The sequence below is a fragment of the Aotus nancymaae genome, unplaced genomic scaffold (assembly GCF_030222135.1).
Source record: "Aotus nancymaae isolate 86718 unplaced genomic scaffold, 86718_ANA_hifiasm-v0.15.2.pri h1tg000039l, whole genome shotgun sequence".
NCBI lineage: Eukaryota > Metazoa > Chordata > Mammalia > Primates > Aotidae > Aotus > Aotus nancymaae.
The window spans coordinates 8,509,905-8,531,518 of record NW_026988453.1 but is presented as its reverse complement, the minus strand read 5'-3'; the positions used below and the strand labels follow the sequence as shown (position 1 = coordinate 8,531,518).

The 21,614-nt window shown below is 51.5% G+C and overlaps 1 protein-coding gene across 1 annotated transcript; it reads left to right on the top strand.

The window, feature by feature from the left end:
• The first annotated feature begins 396 nt into the window (after positions 1–396).
• NUAK2 (NUAK family kinase 2) lies at positions 397–19,991 on the top strand. The gene is made up of 7 exons (XM_012459343.2): positions 397–679; positions 10,535–10,655; positions 13,323–13,474; positions 13,843–13,908; positions 16,115–16,234; positions 17,078–17,210; positions 17,895–19,991. Exons 1-7 carry the CDS (start codon positions 449–451, stop codon positions 18,956–18,958), a joined length of 1,887 nt encoding a protein of 628 aa, XP_012314766.2. The 5' UTR covers positions 397–448; the 3' UTR covers positions 18,959–19,991.
• The last annotated feature ends 1,623 nt before the right edge of the window (positions 19,992–21,614 follow it).

The following is a 21,614-nucleotide window of genomic DNA, read 5'->3' as shown; positions in this document are numbered from 1 at the left end:
ACAATAAAACAACAGGGCTCTAACCAAGACCAAGCACCACCCAGAGGCGAGAGCAGCTCCAAGGGCCCTCAGAGTAAGGTTCTGGGCCTCAGGCGGCCTCCGCTAGAATCCCCTAGTCCCTATCCCTGGCCCTCGGGGCCCAGGTGGGCGGGACTCCATTGACACTTTTCTCGGCCACGCCGATGGGGAGAAGGCGGGGCCTGGAGCCCCGGCAAGCCAATGTGGACGGCCGTGGTCACGCGCCGCCGGCGAGCAAGCCAATAGGCACTGGGAGGCGTGTCCAGGGCCCGGGCTCAGGGCGTTTATAACAACTCGGAATGCTGCGCTTTCTGCGCGTTCTAGTGCTGCTGTGGCTCCCCGTCCCGGTGCGGGACCTGTGCCCCGCGCTTCGGCCCTACCCGCACAGCCTATTGATTCCCCTGCCGCCCTCGCGCACCTCCTGTTCGCCATGGAGTCGCTGGTTTTCCCGCGGCGCTCCGGCCCCACTCCCTCGGCCGCGGAGCTCGCCCGGCCGCTGGCGGAAGAGCTCATCAAGTCGCCCAAGCCCCTGATGAAGAAGCAGGCGGTGAAGCGGCACCACCACAAGCACAATCTGCGGCACCGCTACGAGTTCCTGGAGACCCTGGGCAAAGGCACCTACGGGAAGGTGAAGAAGGCGCGGGAGAGCTCGGGGCGCCTGGTGAGTGCGGCTCCCTCTCGCGGCGCGGGGCGGGCTCGGGCTTGGCCGCCGGCTGGGAGCGGAGGAGGGGAGCCGGGGGCTCGCTCGTTGCTGGGCGGAGAGGCCAGCGTGGTCTTTACCGCGCTGAGCTTGCGGGGCTACTGGGGGGTGTCTGTGGCAGATGTGTCGGTCCGTGATTGCGGGGACAGTGGTCGCAGACTTACGAACCCCAGCCAGCAACACCACACTGCTGTGATGATTGTCAGATAAAAAAAAGTGAGGCTATGGGTAGTTCGCGCGGAAAGACGAATCGTGTTCTGTCCTGAGATGAGATGAATGGGACTTAAGTTGAATTTTGTTGGGAATAGATCGTTCAATACAGTGCAATGGGAAGAGGTAGTAGAAGGCACCCCATCTTAGTAGGGATTCGGTAAATATGTGTGTGGTTGAATGAATGGATGAGGTGTGGCCTTCCCCCAACTCTTAAAGAGTCTGGCAGCCCAGAGCACTGGAGATCTGGCACAGGGGGTGGGTTTTGACATTGAGGTCCTTTCCAGCTCTAAGATTTAGTTGAAATTTCATTATGATGAGTTTTTGATTCTGGAAAACGTGAAACCAGGCTCTGGTACCAGGTCCACTGCACCAGAGATACCTTTTAGTTTGGAGGCCTTTTCAAAAACATGTCCTGTTAATCTGGTGCGAGTGTAGTAGTCTAGCAATCTGTGTGACCTTGGGCAATTTCCTTCATCTGTGTACTTTGTTTCCCCTTCTGCAAAACTGTAGAAAACACAGCCTGCCTCACAAGCTGCTGTGAGGATTGAATAAGATAGAAATACAAACTTAAATTGCCCCTGATGCATAGAACTTGCAGTGAGAACTTCTGGAAAGGCCAGAAAGGATGGCAAATTTGTCAAAAGTTAGTTAGCAGTGGCTAATTAGTTCTCAAACTTGAGTTTAAAGTACATAAGAATCACCTGGGATGTTTGTTTAAAATACTTACATTCTCTGGTTCCACACCCAGAGTAATTTATTCTGAAGGTCTAGGATAGGGCCGAATAATATATATTTTAACAAGCCTTTTACAGCAGGTGTTTTAGCCATTATTGTGTTTTGCCAAATCCAGTTGGGTGCTGGTTGTGAGGGTGTGTATGTGTGTGTGTGGTTTTCCCTATTGGCTAGGCAGCAATTACCTCCCCAGATTGTGTTTGCTTTTGCAGCCAGTAACTGGTTTGAAATTCAAGAAGTAATTTCATTGGTGAAGGAGAGAGGTTGTTGGAGAAAGGGCTAGATTATGGTCCCATCAATAGGACCGAGTATGTTTTTCCTGCTATCACCTGGCACAGTCCCGAGTTGCCTGCTGCCAGCTTACAGCTATTGGGCAATCATGTACTTCCTGGCTTGCCTTTTCTTTCCCTTTCTACAAAGTGTGAGGGCCCAGTGAGGCTCCAGGCTTGAGGCTGTTTTACCCAGGCTTTTTCAGGGGCTTCGCTGGAAAATAGCAGCTCGTGGCTTGTGCTTCGTGCTTCTTGGGGGTGAGGAGACTGGGTCGTGGGGACTGGGGTGGCCTAGAAACTTAGAAACTGAGATTTAAGTTCAGAGATCCCATCAGGCTCTTGACCCAGGTCACTATGGGGTGTGTGTGTGTGTGGACGTGCGCGAGAGACAGAGAGTAAGAGAGAGATCTCATTTGATTCCAGAATGAGATAAACTAGCTTTCAGTTTTCAAATCTCAGTGTATTTAGGCAGGGATTCCAGCTCTAATTACATTAGAACAGAGAGAATTTAGAAGATACTCCCTGGCCTCATGCCTCTTGCTCTTTGTAGGAAACCAAGAGCAGTAGGCATGGGACCTGCTGTGAACCTCCCTGAACCAGACCACCCAGTACTACAGCTGGGAACTTGCTCAGAGTCTCCTTCCTTCTTGGAGAGCAGCTGCCTGCTGTGCTAATGGTTTCTTAGTTCTGGAGCATTGCCTCTTCCTCACCTTACCCTACCCTTGCCTCTTCACTCTCCTTTATGAAGCAAGAGAGACCTAGTGCCTCAGGATACTTCAGTGGGGGAGAGGGCTATGGAAGCTGCCCAAGACCTCCCCCAGCGTGAATTGAGATAGTTGATGGGAGCTAGATTCAGAGGAAAGCCTGCTGGGTGACTTCCATCCCAATTTTCTCTCTACCTTTCTAGCACACTTCCTGCTCCCAACCTGCCTAGATGGGATTATCAGGTGCCAGATGGGATTGGCAGAGGGAAGGGTAGGTGGGCGGAACTAATGGCTGCTCTAGGAGGGCATCAAAGGAAAAACAAATATTTGCTCTGGATCTTCAATACATTCCTGGTATCCAAATGACATTTCCTTCTGTGATTCTCCCAGCTCCCCTGGCCACCCTTCCCCTTAAAGAGAAAAACACATGCTAGGGTCTCTGGAATGGTGGAGTCCACCAAAGCCTTTTGATGATCTGCATGAGAAGTCGTACCTCCAAGGTACAACTTCATCTTTCTGCGCCAAGGGGTAGTGAGGGTCATGAGTCCAAGTGGGCAGTGCTCTGGAGCCAGGGTGCTTCTGTCTTTTTTATGTATTGGATTGCTGTGCAGGATTTCAAAATGTTTGAAAATGACTAAGATGGTCCGATTCCTTCATTGACAGATAGAGTAACTGAGGCCCGGAGAGGGGAAGTGACTTATCCTGTAGCTGGTGAGTGGCATGCCTGCAACATGGGCTCCTGGATGACCAAGTACTGAGTCCTGGACTGGGAGTTGGCCTTGAGATGAGCCCGGGCTTGCCTCAGTGTACTTTGTTATTCCAACAGTTAGCTCCCGCTGCCTTTCCCATCGCTCCAGGCAATGCTTCAGGTGGGAAGAGTCACTGGGAACCAGCCCCCACCCTCACATACAATGACAGTGTTGAAGGATTCTGGGTGGATGAACTACACTGTATTCTCGGGTTTCAAACCTTGTTGGGGATGCTGCCTAGCTGACAGTCAAGGCTGCAAGGGTTCAAATCATGGCTCCATTGCTTACCAGCTGTTGTGATCTCTCTGTACCTCAGTTTCCTAATCTGAGCAAAGTGGGGGAGATCATCATTCCCACCTCGTGGGGTTCTCCGAGGATTAAGTGAGATAGCATATATAAAGTGCTTAGCACAGTGTCTGCCACACACAGTGTTATTATCCCAGCAAGGCTGGCTTTGATGAAGCCCTGCCCTTCCCTTTCCTGGGGAATCCCTGTGTCCTGGAGGTCTGTCCTACCCGCAGAAAGAGACTGGATTGTGTTTGGCTTCCCTAAGCCAAATCACTTTGTTCAAAGTCCTAGTCTTTCCTTCAGCCCCAGTTCCAGAGAAGAACTCCCACCTGGCCAGCTGCCAAGGGCTTGCTTGGCAGGACACTGCCCTCCCAGCTCCTCCTGCACCTGCCTGCTCAGCAGCAGGCAGGGAGGCTGCAGGCCACTCTTGTCCTTGAGCTCCAGCCAAACCACACAAGAAGGCTGAGCAGGGAAGCTCCTTGCCCAGCAACCTGGTAGAGTGGGCTGGAGGATGGCAAGGAGGGGGCAGCACAGTATGGGGTGGCTCAGGCTCCCCTCGGAGCCCATTCCTGATCGCTGCCTAGCCCTCTGGCTGGTGTAGTGGGATGGCGAGCCACCCCCTAGGCCCACCCCCATTCTGCCCAGTCTGGGCCAACCCAGCCCAACCTCTCCTCCGTTATCTAAATGGGTCATCCTCCAGCTCCTTGTCCTGCCTCCCAGACAGCAGCTGTTCCACAAAAGGCCAGAGAGGAATCAAGGATCTTGGCTCCAACTCTGGGTGATAGCTATTGACCAGAGATGCCCAGCTTGCACCTTCTCTCCCTCCACCTGGAACCAGCATCTCTGGATCTTCTTTATCTAAGGCCTTTCTGCCATCCTCTCCTGAATCCAGATTGTTCCTGATCTGAGTACCAGGGAGGGAAGCAGTTTTTACCAAATGAGCCACAGCACCTACCTCTCCAGGGTGTTGGCAAAGGAGTGGGCATGTTTGTATATCTGCAAGTGGGATGGGGTGGCTGGTGGTACTGCACAGGCTGGCCCAGGGCAAGATGTGGGGCCTTCCCTTCTCCGGCAATGGGAGGTAGGCAGGAAATTTCCAAGGAAATATTTTCTTCTGAGATGGAAGCTTCTCCAGGCATCATCCTTCCATCTTCAATCCTGATTGTGTCTTGATGTGTTGGGAAGCCTTGGAAAAGTCAGTGCGTCTTTCTGGACTTCGGTGTGTGCCATTTGCAAAACAGGATGAGGAATTAACCTTACTGTCTCTTTCAATGTCCAGGACCACAGGATCAAGAAAACCACTAAGGCGGTATCAGAAATTATGCTCAAGCAGGCTACCATGGCCACAGTATGGGGCTCCTTGTAATAATCCTCGGCTAGCACCTTCCTGGCATAGTAGCAGGTGGCCCATTTCTGACGAAGTTCAGCATAGGATTCTAGAGTTTGGAAGCGTACTTAAAGATCCTGATGTGCAAATTCATGAATGGCTCTTTCTGGCCTTTGCTCAAGCCCTTCTTTCTGCCTTCGTTGCCCCTCCCTAGCCCACCTCCCTTGGCTTAGCAAAACTCACCGATCCTTCAAAATCGAAAGCAGTTTTCTCCCAGAGGTGGTTTTCCCTGCTCCTCCTGTAGGCAAAGGAACTTCTCTCCAGTGCTCCTGCAGCTCTGCAGGCAGGGACATCAACTGCCATGTTTATCACAATAGAATGGGGTTTATCTAACTGTTAGTCCTCCCACTGGAGGACTGAATCCCTAACACCTAGCACAAGTGCCAGCCAGGCACATAGAAGGCACTCAGCAGATGATGGATGATAAAGATCCTTTCGTTTTTCAGATGAGGACATGAAAAACAGCCAGATGATGAGTTAACAAGACTTATCTGATCAAGTGACTTATCTTGAGTTGCACAGCTCAATAGGGGCAAATAAGAATTAGATACATGGGCTCTTGATGTCCCCTCCACTAATCAGATGTTCAAGTTTACGCTATTATTGTTGAATCTAGTTTTCCTACCCCTTCTCAGTAGGGTGGCCATGTAATGTATGGTCTAAACTTGTATACTTTAGAGAGTAAAAGGGACAATATTAGCAATTATACCAGGACTGTCTCACACATGTGGCCTTCTTACATCTGGGTGATTCATTCAGCAATTGTTACCCTCTTCCTTGGCTTTAGTCATCTTATTTTTATTTTTTATTTTTTTAAGACAGAGTCTCGCTCTGTCGCCCAGGCTGGAATACAGTGGTGCAATCCCAGCTCACCGTAACTTCCGCCCCCCAGGTTCAAGCAATTCTTGTGCCTCAGCCACCAAGTAGCTGGGATTACAAGAATGCATTGCCAGGCCCAGCTAATTTTTGTATTTTTAGTAGAGATGGGGTTTTACCATGTCAGCCAGGCTGGTCTCAAACTTCTGACCTCGAGTGATTCGCCTGTCTCAGTCTCCCAAAGTGCTGAGATTATAGGCGTAAGCCACTGCACCCAGCCTAGTCACATATTCTAGAGAATAGTTGCCGAGCTATCTTGCAGATGAGAACAAAGGTCCCTAAAAATTAGTCCTTATAACCAAGATGGACTCCACCCATGTCTAGGAAGAAGAAGAGAAAAATCTTATCTGAGCGCTGGTCCCATCAGTCAAAGATCATCAGCCCAGTGACCTAACTAGTAAATATTTGTGATTGTTGTTCACCAGTAAACAACTGTTGAACGCTTTCTGTATGCTGAGCTCTGTCTAGGCCTAAGTTGTTGCTCTAATTTGCTTTGACAGGCTAGCCAGCAGATAGCTAGAGCCCTCTCCTTGGGGCCCGCAGAGGCTGGGGAGCAGTGGCCCAGCCCCACCAGGACAGTGATGCATGGCTTTTCTTGTCTGCCACCTGCTCAGGGACTGATGGAGGCCTGATGACATAACTTGTTTGCTTCCTGGAAGGTGCCAGCCGTACTGTGATCTGCTGGGACCTAATGTGGATTACCTGGTGGGTCCCTAACCTACCCCCTGAGGCCAGAGCACACAAACTTGCTGGAGGCTGAACTGTTCGAGGGGGATTAACCATTCTGATGTAGAATCATGGGCTTCCGGAGTTGAAAGAGATGGATCTTGGGGTTCAATTTGTTGCACCTTCCCCCATGCAGAGACTCCTCCCAGCACCTCTAAGACCTCTTTCTCCTTGTTTTTGGAACCTCATTTATTGTAGGCCTTGTCATCTCTAGAGTTCTGCCCCAGGCCTATGATGATTTCTGTCACTATTGTATCTGTGAGTATATGACTGTACATCCAAGATAGGCCTATGTGTACATTTTAAGTTTTGAAATAGTTTTGATTATCTAGATATGGGATTTGTGTTTATGTATGATTGATTGTTTGCTTTTTATGGACCTTTATCTCTGAAGAGCTCATGGAACTTTATCCATTGTCTAATTTTAAACAAAGAATTTTAGAGAGAAAATAACTTGTCCATAAAATCTCCCCTTCAGGGAGAGGAAAAAGGTACGGAGGTGAGAGGTGTGTGGGAATGATACTCCAGGCTGAACCCAGGAGAGAGAGGGGCCTCCTAGTTAAAGGAGGATTCAAGCCCTCTACACCTACCCCTGGCCCCCTGCCCAATTCCAAGCCCAGGTTTTTGTTTTGTTTTGCTTTGTTTAGCTCACAAGAGAGAGATGGATGGCTTGGAGCAGAAGGGGGGTAGCCCCATCGCATCCCCTGCAGCTGCAGCGTGGGCCTCTCCAGCATCTTGGGGAGGAGGCTCCATGGTGACCATCCCTCCTGCCTGCCATTGTCCTCCCTGCCCTGCTCAGGGAGGGCCCGAGAGCGGGGCCTCCCTTCTTTCACGGATGCAGCTCTAGGGGGAGGAGCAGGGTGGAGGGCACGCCATCCCTGGCCCGTTGCCGGGGTGACCGGCCCAGGCCATTGTGAGCAGCTCCTCTTACGGGATTAGGGCTGTTCCGCATTCTTGTCCGATGGAGAGCACAGGCCGGCAGGGCCTGCTGCCCCCGCAAGCCAGAAGCCATTGTCTGCCTCCAGAGCCCTGAGAAAGGGTGGATTAGAGGCCCCGCCCCTGGAGCAGGGGTTTCCTTTTTTTGTCTCCCTTTGAATCTTGAGGGGAGGCAAACCCTCCTGGGAAATGGAACGAGGAGCTGTTTACCGCAGTCTGGGTCTTCAGGTTTCTCACCACTTACCTATCTCCCATAAGAGGAAGTCTCGTATTTACCATTGCTGTCCTTGGACAGCACTTGCCAGGAACTGGCCGGCCCTGTGACACCCCACCCCCACCCCGCTCCCGCCCAGCCCTGCAGCCTCTGAGGGCCCTGTGGCATCTGTACAGCTCATTTCATAGACTCAGAGCAGGAAAGCCCCTCAGATCTTTTAGTTCAACCTGTTCGTTTCAGGGAAAAGACAACCAAGGGTCTGAGAAGGGGTGGGACTCGCCCAGGGGGACAGCAGCAGACTTCCCGGGGCAGTGTCCCTCCCCAGCTCTGCACCCCATGCCCTGCTCGCTGGTATTTTCTGGGGTTTTGTCAAGAAGCTGCTGCTGAGGAGGGTGGAGCAGAGAGGGACCGAGACCCTCGGTGGCTCAGAGCTTTGCTAGCTGCAGTTCCCACTTCCTCCTGCCTCACTCCACCCTTCCTGAGCCCACCACACATATCGTCCAGAGGGCCTAGCCCTCAGCCCACAAGTGTTGTTTTTCATCTTGCTGGGCTAAGATAGCAAGCCCTGAGGCCCCGACTGTTGAGTTGTTTGTTTGTTGTGGGGTGGGGGGAAGAACATTTCTTTTTCTTTTCTTTCTTTGTTTCTTTTTTTTTTTGAGACAGAGTCTTGCTCTTGTTGCTCAGGCTGGAGTGTGATGGCGCGATCTCAGCTCACTGCAACCTCCGCCTCCCAGGGTTCAAGCAATTCTCCTGCCTTAGTCTCCTGAGCAGCTGGGATTACAGGTGTGCGCCACCACAGCCAGCTAATTTCTGTATTTTTAGTAGAGATGAGTTTCTCCATGTTGGTCAGGCTGGTCTCGAACTCCCAACTTCCGGTGATCTGCCCGCCTCGGCCTCCCAAAGTGCTGGGATTACAGGTGTGAACCACGCCACCTGGCCGAAACATTTTTATCTGAACTGAGTAAACTGGTTTAGGGTTTTGTTTTTTTGTTTTTTTTGTTGTTGTTGTTGCTGTTGTTGTTTCCATAATTTTGGGACCAATTTTTAAAAGCCTGTGGTAAAATGTACATAATATAAAAGTTACCATTTAAAGTGTACAGTAGTGTTACATTTAACGTTATTGTAATCCAGTCTCCAATTCTTTTCATCTTTTTTTTTTTTTTTTGAGATGAAGTTTCGCTCTTGTTACCCAGGCTGGAGTGCAATGGCGCGATCTTGACTCACCTCAGCCTCCGCCTCCTGGGTTCAGGCAATTCTCCTGCCTCAGCCTCCTGAGTAGCTGAGATTACAGGCACGCACCACCATGCCCAGCTAATTTTTTGTATTTTTAGTAGAGACGGGGTTTCACCATGTTGACCAGGATGGTCTCGATCTCTTAACCTCGTGATCCCCCCGCCTCGGCCTCCCAAAGTGCTGGGATTACAGGTGTGAGCCACCGCGCCCGGCCTCTTTTCATCGTACAAAACGGAAACTCTGTACACATTAAACAACACCTCCCCACTTCCCCTCCCCCAGTCCCTGGTAACCACTGTTATTAATACTTTCTGTCGCTACGAATTTGCCTATTCCAGGTACCTCATTTAAGTGGGACCATACAATATCGATCCTTGCATGACTGGCTTATCTCACTTAGCATTAATGCTTTTAAGGATGGTCTGTGTTATAGCATGTGTCAGAATTTCATTCTTTTTGTGGTTGAATAATATTCTGTTCCATCCTATGGACATACCACATGTTATTTATTCCTACATTTCTTTCTTTCTTTGTCTTTCTTTCTTTTTTGAGACAAGATCTGGCTCTGTTGCCCAGGCTGGAGTGCAGTGCTGCAATCATGGCTCACTATAACCTCTACCTCCTGGGCTCAAGCAATCCCCCACCTCGGCATGCACCTGTAGCTGGGACTACAGGCATGTGCCACCACACCTGGCTAGTTTTTGTATTTTTTGTAGAGACAGTGTTTCAGCATGTTGCCCAGGCTGGTCACAAACTCCTGGCCTCAAGTGATCTTCCTACCTTGGCTTCCCAAAGTGCTTGGATTACAGGCATGAGCTACCGCACCCAGACCTACCCCTACATTTCTTGATGAACATTTGTGTTGTTTATACTTGGTGGCTAGTGACTGATTGTTTATAGCAAATTATAGTTCTGGGGCAGAAAAAGTGCCAAACTCAGAATCAGTTGAGCACATCATCTAACCTCTCTGAGTTCCAGTTTCTTCACCTGTGAAGGGGACTGATGACGCTTTCTGTGCCCACCTCCCAAGGTTGTTGTGAGGGCCAGTTCATTTACTAATGTAACAAGGAGTTATTCTGTGCCGAGTGTGCACCAGGCACTGTACTCAGCATCAATAATTCAGTGCTGAGCAAAACTGGCCAGTCCCTGTCATGGTGCAGACGGGCACATTCGCTTTATAAATCATAAAGTATCGGCCTTGCAAATGCAGGTTTTTACCTTCCTTGTCCGTCTGTAGACTACGAATAAGGAGGTAACTGGTCCATATTTCTCCTGCTGCATGGACCATGTGCTCTCAGCTCAGGTGAGATCTTTTTCTAGAGAAAGTGCCCGCCAGCCTGTCTGTCACTTACCCTGGTGAAGGATGAAATGGCTTCTCTGGGTGTACTCTATGGCCTTTATAGCAGCTATAGGCAAACTACCAGGACCAGGGCCCCCAGAGTGTCCTCTGCCAAACCTTTCTCCTCACTCTCCTGCGTTCTGTTCCCAGGTGGCCATCAAGTCCATCCGGAAGGACAAAATCAAAGATGAGCAAGATCTGATGCACATACGGAGGGAGATTGAGATCATGTCATCCCTCAACCATCCTCACATCATTGCCATCCATGAAGGTGCGGTGGGCACCCGAAGCTGGAAGCTGGGGGTCTATGTGTGTGCATGGGTGTGTTCACATGTCTGTGTACATGTGTCAGAAGAAACGACATAAAGAAGTAAAAATGATACAGGCCCTAGAGGTGGGCAAGAGCTGAATTTGAAACTCAGCTGTATGAATTTGCATAACTTACTGAATTTAGTTTTTGGGTTTCAGTTCCTCATTTATAAAGTGAGGTAATCCCATTTACATCACAGTGTGATTGCAAAGATCAAACTGTTAATGCCATTGAGTGCTCCACTCATGGGAGGTACTCACGGAATTGCAGGCTTTTTTGTTGTTATAATTTGGTTTTCCCTACTTGAACACTACCCTCCCAACCCAGTGAGCTCCTTAGCAGTCTGAGGGAGGCTGAAACATACATAGGCCTGCACCTGTCTCAGGTGCATGGGTGCTATTCTTTGTGCATCCCAAGAGCCAGACCTCCTAGAGTCTGACCTGGGCTCTGAATCATTCTTGCCACAGGGCTGGCTTCTACCTCTCCTTGTCTCTCTTGGCCTCCCCTTCTCTGACATCAGTGCTGACTTTGCCACTCCAGCTGCCCTCCTCCCCATGACCCAGACAACAGAGTGAGCAAGAGAGGGTGACGAAGGAAAGATGGGGAGCCTTCTCCTACACACACCTGTCTGCGTCGAACCTTTACATAATATCAGTTAGACGAGAAGCAGGGGATAGCAACAGGAGGGAAGAAAGGGAACCTGTGGCTCTGTCTTTTGTCTGTATATTCCTGGTGGGGAAAAAAATAGAGCAGTCTCTGCTCTTGGATCGTGTTCATAAAAAGATTAAGGGCAGAGCCACTGTGGCTTGAGCCTGTCCCATGAAGAGCCAGGCAAGTGGCTGAGAAGGCTAATTGCATCTCTGTGTACTTCCCTCAAAAAAAAATGGGCAGATGACAAAGTTTGGTTAAGCCAGGCTGAGTGTGGTGAGTGTGTGTGTGTGTGTGTATGTATTCTGCCTTACACCCATATCTCCAACTGGATCTGGGAACTGAGCTCTGAAGCTCATGATACGGCTTCTCTGGCACCTTCAGATTCAACAGACGTAAGAACATCATAGTTACTGTGTGTCTGAAGGGGCTCCCCCAAATTGATCCCCATCCTGCTACAGGCATCAAGGGATGTGAGATAGGGGGTATGCCTCTGTCCTAGGAACTGACCTCTAACCTAGCTGTTCTCCAAAATGTGCCCTGGCTGGCTTTTGACTCCCAATTTTATGCACAAAGTTTGCTTGCACCCTTGCAGAGATGACAAGAACCACAGGGGTGGAGTTGCAGCCAAGCATCCCCTGGAGACTGGGCCTCCATGGATAAGGGCCATTTACTCCTGTCTCTCTGGAAAAAGTGACAGTCTCCTGGCCATGTATCCAGTTGCCTAGAAGCTGGGACTCCTCTAGGGAGAAGCCTCTTCATTCCTTCTCAGAGCCTAGACAGCATTAGCTCTGGGGCTGGCCAAGCAAGCCAAACTCATAGGACCCGTTTGACACAAAGATGCAATGTCATGGACATACATGTTCTAACACACACGAGGCAGAAGGGCCAGTTTGGTGAACCAGCCACTCCCTACCTTTCTAGGGGGCTGGAGCCAGGACAAGTCTTCAAGTGGCAAGAGGGTCCCTCCCACCCAGAGAGATGAGCCAGCTAGCATGGGCTGGCTGCCAGGAACCCAGCCACTCAATTAATTACCAAATATGTATTGATTGCTTCTATGTACAAGGCCTTATGCATGAGGCCCTGGCCTGGATCCTCTGGATGAAAGTCAAAGATGGTGATGGATATCTCAGCTCTCCGTGGTGCTTTATAGTTCATGATCCACTTTAATATACTTTTGTTCCCTCTTCTGATCCTCAAGACAGGCATTATTATTGGCATTATTTTTCAAATGTATGCATGAGGGCACTGAGTGTAAATATAACCGTAGGTGCCATTTATTGAGTGCTTGCTTACACGTCAGGCCTACGGCAGCTTGCTCAGCCAGCCCTGGCACTACTGCTAACTTTTTATGTTTCTCACCCAGCCCTGTAAGGTTGCCTTATTATCCTGCTTTTCAAATGAGGAAACTGAGGCACAGTGGTTTAATGACTTGTCCAAGATCACGCAGCAAACCTGCATTCTGACTCATGCATCTAGAAGAGATTTCCCCAAGGCCACAAGGTGAAAAAGTACCAGCTTCTTGAACCAAGGAGCTTTGCCTTTCATGAGAATGAATCAGTTATGAGAATGAAAGGCCAGGCTCCTTGGTTCAAGAAGCTGGTACTTTTTTTTTAAAAGAAGCTGGTATTTTTGGAGGGATTCTGAAAATTACCCTGCCCTTTCAGGAAGATGTCTAGTGAGGCAGGGTAATGTCTAAGGGCAGGGCAATTTTCAGAATCCCCAAAAGCCTGACCTTCCAAGGAGGCAGAGGGTGAGCCAGTGTCTTTGGCCTTAACTCATGGCTCTTGTAAGATGCTGAGAACTTCCAAGGCCCTTCTCCTGCCCTTATTTGCCACTGTATAGCCCCATTAGCAGATATCCCTAGAGGAGGGGGGGTCCTGTCTGGTTTGGGGCCTGGGGTTGGGGAGGAGTGAGTCACCCCCAGTGGAGAGCAGTGCACTCTTGGGGGCCTGACATTCCTTGCCTTGCTCTGCCTAGTGTTTGAGAACAGCAGCAAGATTGTGATCGTCATGGAGTATGCCAGCCGGGGCGACCTTTATGACTACATCAGTGAGCGGAAGCAGCTCAGTGAGCGCGAGGCTAGGCATTTCTTCCGGCAGATCGTCTCTGCGGTGCACTACTGCCATCAGGTGAGCACCTACCTGCTCCAGCCATGTTCTCGGGGTGGCGGCGGGGGCGGTCCCTGGGGCTCTGGGGCTGTTATAGACCAGAAAGGTTTCATGACCTGTCCAGGATCACACAGCGAGGCAGAAACAGAGGCAGAACTAGATTCAGGATTCTCAGGGAAATGTTGGCATCTCTGACTTTGAGTCCCCTGCCCGGGGACAGAAGGGCCTGTGATTTCTTGCAGCACATACCAAAAAAGATGGGCATCCCCAGCCTACCTGTGCTCAGCCCCACTTGGCTCCCTTTGTGTTTACCTCAGTCTCCAGACTAGACTATTCATCACCTTCCCTTCCCCGGTGACCTTCCTCTGACTGCCCCCTCCTGCTTTCAGAATGGAGTTGTCCACCGGGATCTCAAGCTGGAGAACATCCTCTTAGATGCCAATGGGAATATCAAGGTGAGTCCCACTCCTTATTTCCAGAAGCCTTCCTGCCCACCCCAGCTTTTCTGCACTGTCTCCAGCCAAGTAGCTCTAAGCTCTTGGTGGGTTCCTGAAGGAGCTGAGCAAGGCTGACCTTCGTTCCTTCATTGGTACTGGTAGGGCCCTCAGCCATGGATATCTATGTTGGAAAGGATATTCTAACACCTCGTTGTGTGGATGGAGAGCTGGGGCCTCAGAGGAGGGGTGATTTGCACAAGATCACACAACTAGCGCGTGGCTGAGCCTGGGCTAGAACCAAGGTCTTCTGACTCTCAGATCAGTGCTCCTTTGAAGCCAGAAGGTTGACAGGAGTCTAGGTCTAAGGTCAGGTTTGCTACAACCTTGGCACGGGCCTGGCCTGAGTTCTTCTCCCCGCCCATGTGTGTACACACTTGCATACACACACACATGTATGCTTTAATCTGCTACAATTACATAGCCCTTTGGAAACATCCAGCAGATGAAGGACTCCAGCTCCAGCTTCCTGGACTGCTAGATTTCCATGCTTAAGTTTTTCGTTGTGTTTTTTTTTTTTTGAGACAGAATCTTTCTCTGTCACCAGGCTGGAGTGCAGTGGCACGATCTCAGCTCACTGCAATCTCTGCCTCCCAGGTTCAAGCGATTCTCCTGCCTCAGCCTCCCAAGTAGCTGGGACTATGGTGCGCGGCACCACACCTGGCTAATTTTTGTATTTTTAGTAGAGATGGGGTTTCACCATGTTGGCCAGGATGGTCTCGATCTCTTGACCTCGTGATCTGCCCGCCTCGGCCTCCCAAAGTGCTGGGATTACAGGCGTGAGCCACTGTGCCCAGCTACTTAAGTGTTAAATTTAGGCATGGAGAAGCTTATATTGATGGGATACCCTGAGATGAGCATGGCCTAGGGAGACTGGCCCCTGCAGGCACACAGAAGGGTGACGCTACATTCTGATCCGCTTCAGAATCTTTCTGAAGCCAGCACATAGTCTCTTCCAGTGGCTCCTGACCTGTACCCTGAGGTGCCTGGTACTGAGTTCATTCCCTCTAACCAGCCAATTCCCGGAGCAGGTGGGGCTCTCTTTGATGCTGACCAGAAGGGAGGGAAGCCAGGGCCAGTAAACCCGCATAGTCGGGCACAAACATTGACAGGAATGAACTTTCTTGTCTGTACCAATCATGTGCCTCATTATGGACTTCAACTGGTAACTGCTTGATAAGAGGCCAATAAAACCATAAACAAAGGAGCCAGAGTTTCATAAACAGCCCCTCCCCACCCTGAACACACATAACCCTCTGACGGGGTGAAGAGGTGGGGAGCACCAGGGCACTGGCCTCAGCCTCTGACTGAGGATGGATGGGAAAGGGACTCTCCGGGGAACAAGTTGACAGGGTTGGGTTCTCGAGCCCTCAGTATCGGATGGTTCAGGGAGTCCTGGGCTGTAACCACAGCCCTGACGCTTGTTCTGCCCTCATTATTGCTTCTCGGCTATATTGGACTGACCCCAGGTTTCTGCCACCAAGTTCTTGCCCAGGTGTGCACACAGGCATGATCCCTTTGCTAGGAAGGGCATCTCGAGTCTCATGTGGTTCATTGGTTATAGGGCTTGCTTGTTCCTCAGGCCTGTGACATTACACAAGATGCTGGCTTTCCCCCTCCATCCAGTTGACCCTCCTTTCCGTGGCTAAGCATCCTTAGAGCCTCATTGCAGGATCTCACCTAGGCTAGCAGCTGCAGGAGAGGTGGGGGCAAGGAGGTCAGCATGGGAGTGGAGAGTCTGTCTGGAAGGCAAATCTAATGAACAGGGACTCCAGGGAGGCATTGGAAACTCTTGGCTTCTAGAAGAAGGAGATGGAAGGCTTTCTGGAGGGGGATGGGCTTGCTGGGGCAAAAGGACGGGCATGGGCAGGAGAGAGCATCTCTGCAGGGGAATGCCACATGAGCAAAGTGGTCTGGGGAGCAGTGAGGATCCTGGACCCCCCAAATACCTCTGCCTAGATGTTCCTTATTGGCACAGCTCCTCAAGATTTGTTCTTCCAGGGCCTGAGCTAAGCTGACAGTGCTCAGTATGGGGTAGGGGTCATGGGGACCCTTTCCTTCTTCTGGAGCCCGGGTTTCCCCAGGATCTGGAGATGGGTGGGCCAAGAGCTACAGAAAAACCCAGGCCTTGGCATGACCTGTGCCCGTGTTTGACTCAATTCTGCAGATTGCTGACTTCGGCCTCTCCAACCTCTACCATCAAGACAAGTTCCTGCAGACATTCTGTGGGAGTCCCCTCTATGCCTCTCCAGAGATTGTCAATGCGAAGCCCTACACAGGCCCAGAAGTAAGTGGCCACCCTCCCCTGCCAGCCTGCCCCAGGTGTTTACTATGACTTTAGACCCTGAGAGAATGATAGTTTTATAGTTATTCACCTTTTCAGAGCACAAAACTCAAGCCTCCCAAAAAGTAGTAACTTGCCAGGTATCTAGCCAGGAGTAGCAAAACTAGAACTAGGCCAGGCGCAGTGGTTCACGATAATCCCAACACTTCGGGAGGCCAAGGTGGGTGAATCACTTGAGGTCAGGAGTCAAGACTAGCCTGGCCAACATAGTGAAATCCTGTCTCTACTAAAAGAAAAAATATAAAATTAACAGGGTGCTGTGGCACACACCTGTAATCCCATTTACTTGGGAGGCAGAGGCAGGAGAATGATTTGAACCTGGGTGGCGGAGGTTGCAGTGAACCAAGATCACGCCACTGTACTCCAGTCTGGGCAACAGAGCAAGACTCCATCTCAAAAAAAAAAAAAAAAAAAAAAAAACCCTAGAACTAAAACTTAGGTCTCCTGACTCCTAGGTCAGTTCTTTGTGTCCCTCACCTTCCTCGTTCCCGTTACCTTTCCCAGCACCCAGTTCAACCTCCCAAGAGTGAGGTAGAGGTGGTATCTGTCACAACCACCCCTTCCCCAGCGCAGAAGAGATGACCTCGCTATTGCTCTTGTGCTGGTGGCTGTCCCTCCCAGGGAAAGCAATTGACAACATCTCGGCCCCCTTCTGCAGCATCCCCGTCTTAGCCCCTGGGTAGGAGAGGTGGGCCGTCCTCAGATGTGCTAGGCTCTGAGTTCTCCAGCATGTACCATTTTCTTGCCCGGTATGGGCATCCTTGCTGACCTCCTGCCTCTTTCCAGGTGGACAGTTGGTCCCTGGGTGTTCTCCTCTACATCCTGGTGCATGGCACCATGCCCTTTGATGGGCATGACCATAAGACGCTGGTGAAACAGATCAGCGACGGGGCCTACCGGGAGCCACCTAAACCCTCTGGTGAGTGAGAGGTGTGGGTGTTCTCATCCGGGCCTGGGGTGTCCTTCACTCATTCCTAAGGCAGGAACTACACAGTAGCACTAAAGTCAAAAGAGCCACAGTCCATCATGGCCCACGATAGGTTAGGGTATCCTCTACCGTGTGTCCAGTGTTAAGACTTCTGAGGAAGGAGGAGATCGTTCTTTCTTCCCCATAGGGGCATGCTTGATTATACTTGGGAAGTAGCTCCTAAGGCCTCACTCAGATCTTCTTTGGCTACAGTTTTCTCATCTCCTGTTGCTTTTGTTCTCATCCTCAGAAACATTTTTGTCCTTCACTGTGACGTAGAAGGCAGGAAGAAGGTGTGAGAGCCCCAGTTACCCTGAGCACAGTCTCTCCCCTCAGAGGGTTGAATTTCAATGGAGAGAGAGAGGATAGACACCAACATACAGACAAGGGCTCATGAAGGGGTCACAGTCCTGAGGGGTCAGAGGACAGAGAGGCAGCTGGAGGAGTCAGTTCAGGAACTCTGAGCTGGGGAACTGTCCTGGGCCAAGGCATGTTTAGAGCCCTAGGTTGGAAGGGACGCATCTGACCCAAGAGTAAGCAGTGTCTTAGCTCAAAGGGGGATGTGCTGGTGACAGAGGACAGAGAGTGCCCATTCTGGGAGCTGCCAAACTGAAGCTCCTGCCTTTTGTCTTCCAGATGCCTGTGGCCTGATCCGGTGGCTGTTGATGGTGAACCCCACCCGCCGGGCCACCCTGGAGGATGTGGCCAGTCACTGGTGGGTCAACTGGGGCTACGCTACCCGTGTGGGAGAGCAGGAGGCTCTGCATGAGGGTGGGCATCCTGGCAGCGACTCTGCCCGGGCCTCCATGACTGACTGGCTCCGGCGTTCCTCCCGCCCGCTCCTGGAGAATGGGGCCAAGGTGTGCAGCTTCTTCAAGCAGCATGCGCCTGGTGCGGGGAGCACCACCCCCAGCCTGGAGCGCCAGCATTCGCTCAAGAAGTCCCGCAAGGAGAATGACATGGCCCAGTCTCTCCATGGTGACCCAGCTGATGACACTACCCCTCGCCCTGGCAAGAGCAACCTCAAGCTGCCAAAGGGCATTCTCAAGAAGAAGGTGTCAGCCTCTGCAGAGGGGGTGCAGGAAGACCCTTCTGAGCTCAGCCCCATCCCTGCGAGCCCAGGGCAGGCCGCCCCCCTGCTCCCCAAGAAGGGCATCCTCAAGAAGCCCCGGCAGCGAGAGTCTGGGTACTACTCCTCTCCCGAGCCCAGTGAGTCTGGGGAGCTCTTGGATGCAGGCGATGTGTTTGTGAGCGGGGATCCCCCGGAGCAGAAGCCCCCGCAAGCCTCAGGGCTGCTCCTGCATCGCAAAGGCATCCTCAAACTCAACGGCAAGTTCTCCCGGGCAGCCTTGGAGCTCTCAGCCCCCACCACCTTTGGCTCCTTGGATGAACTCGCCTTGCCCCGCCCCCCAGCCCGGGCTGGCCGCCCCTCAGGGGCTGTGAGCGAAGACAGTATCCTGTCCTCTGAGTCCTTTGACCAGCTGGACTTGCCTGAACGGCTCCCAGAGCCCCCGCTGCGGGGCTGTGTGTCTGTGGACAACCTCATGGGGCTTGAGGAGCCCCCATCAGAGGGCCCTGTAAGCTGCCTGAGGCGCTGGCGGCAGGATCCTTTGGGGGACAGCTGCTTTTCCCTGACAGACTGCCAGGAGGTGACAGCAACCTACCGACAGGCACTGGGAGTCTGCTCAAAGCTCACCTGAGGCGGGTAGGCATTGCCCCAGCCTGGGCAGGGTCTGAGATGCAGCTGGCTGCACCCCGATGGGAGATGCCTTCTCCCGCGCCTCCCAGGACCTGCATCCCAGCTCAGAAGGCTGAGACGGTTTGCAGTGGAGCCCTGGGCAGGGCTGGATGTGAGAAGTAGGCAAGTGCATCCTTGATAAAGTGCATCAAGGATTCAGTGTCTTCAGCTCTGCTGAACCAAGAGGATAACAGAGAAAGAGAGAACGGGAAGGCCCACATCAGAGTCCAGATTGCCTGTTTCTTGTGCACGTAGTCGGGCCGCAGAGACCTGGAGAACTACCAGGGCCCAGCTCCTGCATCCCATGAATGCACTGTACATGTGGTGCCTTCTAAGGACAGCCCCTTCCCTACTCATTCTCTGCCAAAGTGGGGCCAGACCTCTTCACACACACATTTCCGTTCCCACCAACCACCAGAACTGGACAGTGGCACCCAGAATGTGCCTGAGGCATCCTGGGAATGGTCTGGAGTAACCCTTCCTTATTTATCCTTGGAGTAAGAGAACACAACCTCCGTTTCTTCCATGGTTCTCTTCCCCTTTCCATCCCCCAAACCTGCCCTGAGCCTCCTGGAGTTGCTGCTATGAATCTGAAAGACTTGAAAAGCCTCAGGCTACTGTGTGGACTTCATCTCAAGGAGCCCAGACTCCTCTGGACTCCACCTTGGACCTCAGAGACTCAGAACTTCTGCCTCTAAGCTGCTCCTAAAGTCCAGACTGTGGATGTGTTCTCTGGGCCTTCAGAACTCTAGAATGTATTTATTTTTATGTTCTCAACTTTGTGTTTTAGAAAAAGTGAATCTTGCTGTTTTCAATAATGTGAATGCTATGTTCTGAGAAAATCCACTGTGGCATCTAAGTTTTGTGTACAGAGAGATATTTTTACGATTTCCACCCCACCCCCCACATTCCCCCGTACCCCACTCCACACTGAGTTTCTCTACCTAATGGGCCTCTGGCCAAAAAATACCATTCCATTAAAACTAGAAAGGTGATTGGAAACAGGCCCTGCTGTTCTCTTTGGTGATGGAGGTGGGAGGGATGGGGCCCGAGCAGATTTTTGAGCCTTCTAATACTCATTCCCCTAGGTTGCCAGGGGTGGGAAACAGAAAAACTGCCGAATCAAAACAATTGTGAGCTCAGTAGCTCCAGCCTGACCCTATTAAGCAGGCAGGTGGGAAAGCCCTGGGCCCAGGGTCCCAGTTGTTCTTCCTGCCTTTGGCACTAAAGTAGAAGTGATTTGGCAGATTACCCCGCCCCGCCCCACCCTTCCCTCCTTCTCCTCCCACCCCTGCTCCGGTCTGCTTGAGCCCTGTCCCTGCTGCCTAAAGACACCCCCACAGCCTTTATTCTCTCCCTCCTAAGAAATCCCCTTTACCCTGGTGCTGGGCAGCTTCTCCCGCTCCCTCCTCACTGCCTGACTCCTAGAGAAAGCAAAGAATGCCTGGAATGTCCACCCCGACCAGACGCCAGCCCCCTCAGCCCCCTGCAGAGCATTCTCCACAAGCCTGCCCCATTGAGAAACTCCCAGGCTCCGAAGGCTGGGGATGAAAGGGAGGATGAGGACAAAGTGCGGGCCAGCAGCCGGCTGGCTCTGGCTTCGGGCTGGCTCCCTCCCCTCCCCTGACCGGCTCTGGTATTCACAGGAGGCCTCCAAACGTCCCCAGCTCTGGCTCCGGCCCCACAGCACACCTGTCCTTCTGCCAGCTGTCAGTGCCTGCCCAGTGGAGCATTGGAGCTCCTCTCCTGCACCTGGAGAGCTGAGCTGGCAAAGTCACTGGAGTCTGCTAAGGAGATGGGGAGGGCAAGGCGACTATGGGGTCAGGACGGGAGAGCAAACAAGACATGGCTTAGGCAACGCTGGAGTACTTAGGTCTTAAGTCTCTGAGGCCCTACTCAGTGCTGGAACTCAGGGCTAGACTCTGGGTAAACATGGGAAAAATCCAGGGGGTGGATTTATCTCCAGAAGCTTAGAGTTCAGCTGTGGGGTTAGCAGAGCTCGTTTATGCATTCTTCTCATGAATCAACCCCTTTTGTGTGCTAAGCTCTGTAGAAGACAGAGGTATTGCTGTATCCCTGGTGCAAAAAAAAAAAAAAGAAAAAGAAAAAGATCTTAGCCTCAAGAAGGTTACAGACTGGGGGTGGTAAGGTAGCATGCATAAGTTAAATTCAGTGAGAAATTGTTATTGGTTCAGATCATGTCGAAAGGGAGTTTGGATGAATTACATCTTCGGAGATAATAATAGGGGCTACCGTTCACTAAGTGCTTATGGGTGGCAAGCCCTTTAGGTGTGTTACCTCATGTAATGCTCACGATAGCCTTGTAGGTTCAGTACTATTTTTATCATTCTCATTTTATAAAAGAAATTTTATAAAATAAAATTCTCATTTTAAGTAGGCCAGGCGCAGTGGCTCACACCTGTAATCCCAGCACTTTGGGAGGCCGAGGTGGAAGCATCACTTGTCAGGAGCTCTAGACCAGCCTGGCCAACATGGTGAAACGCCGTCTCTACTAAAAATACAAAAAATTAGCTGGGCATGGTGGCTCACACCTCTAGTCCCAGCTACTCGGGAGGCTGGGATAGGAAGACCAACCTGGGAAGCAGAGGTTGCAGCGA

Bases quoted from the DNA above. Each gene is read 5' to 3' on its own strand.
- NUAK2 (XM_012459343.2), top strand. From the start codon at position 449: ATGGAGTCGCTGGTTTTCCCGCGGCGCTCCGGCCCCACTCCCTCGGCC. The intron at 10,656-13,322 runs GTGCGGTGGGCA...TGCTCTGCCTAG, and splicing joins CATCATTGCCATCCATGAAG to TGTTTGAGAACAGCAGCAAG. The intron at 16,235-17,077 runs GTAAGTGGCCAC...GCCTCTTTCCAG, and splicing joins AGCCCTACACAGGCCCAGAA to GTGGACAGTTGGTCCCTGGG.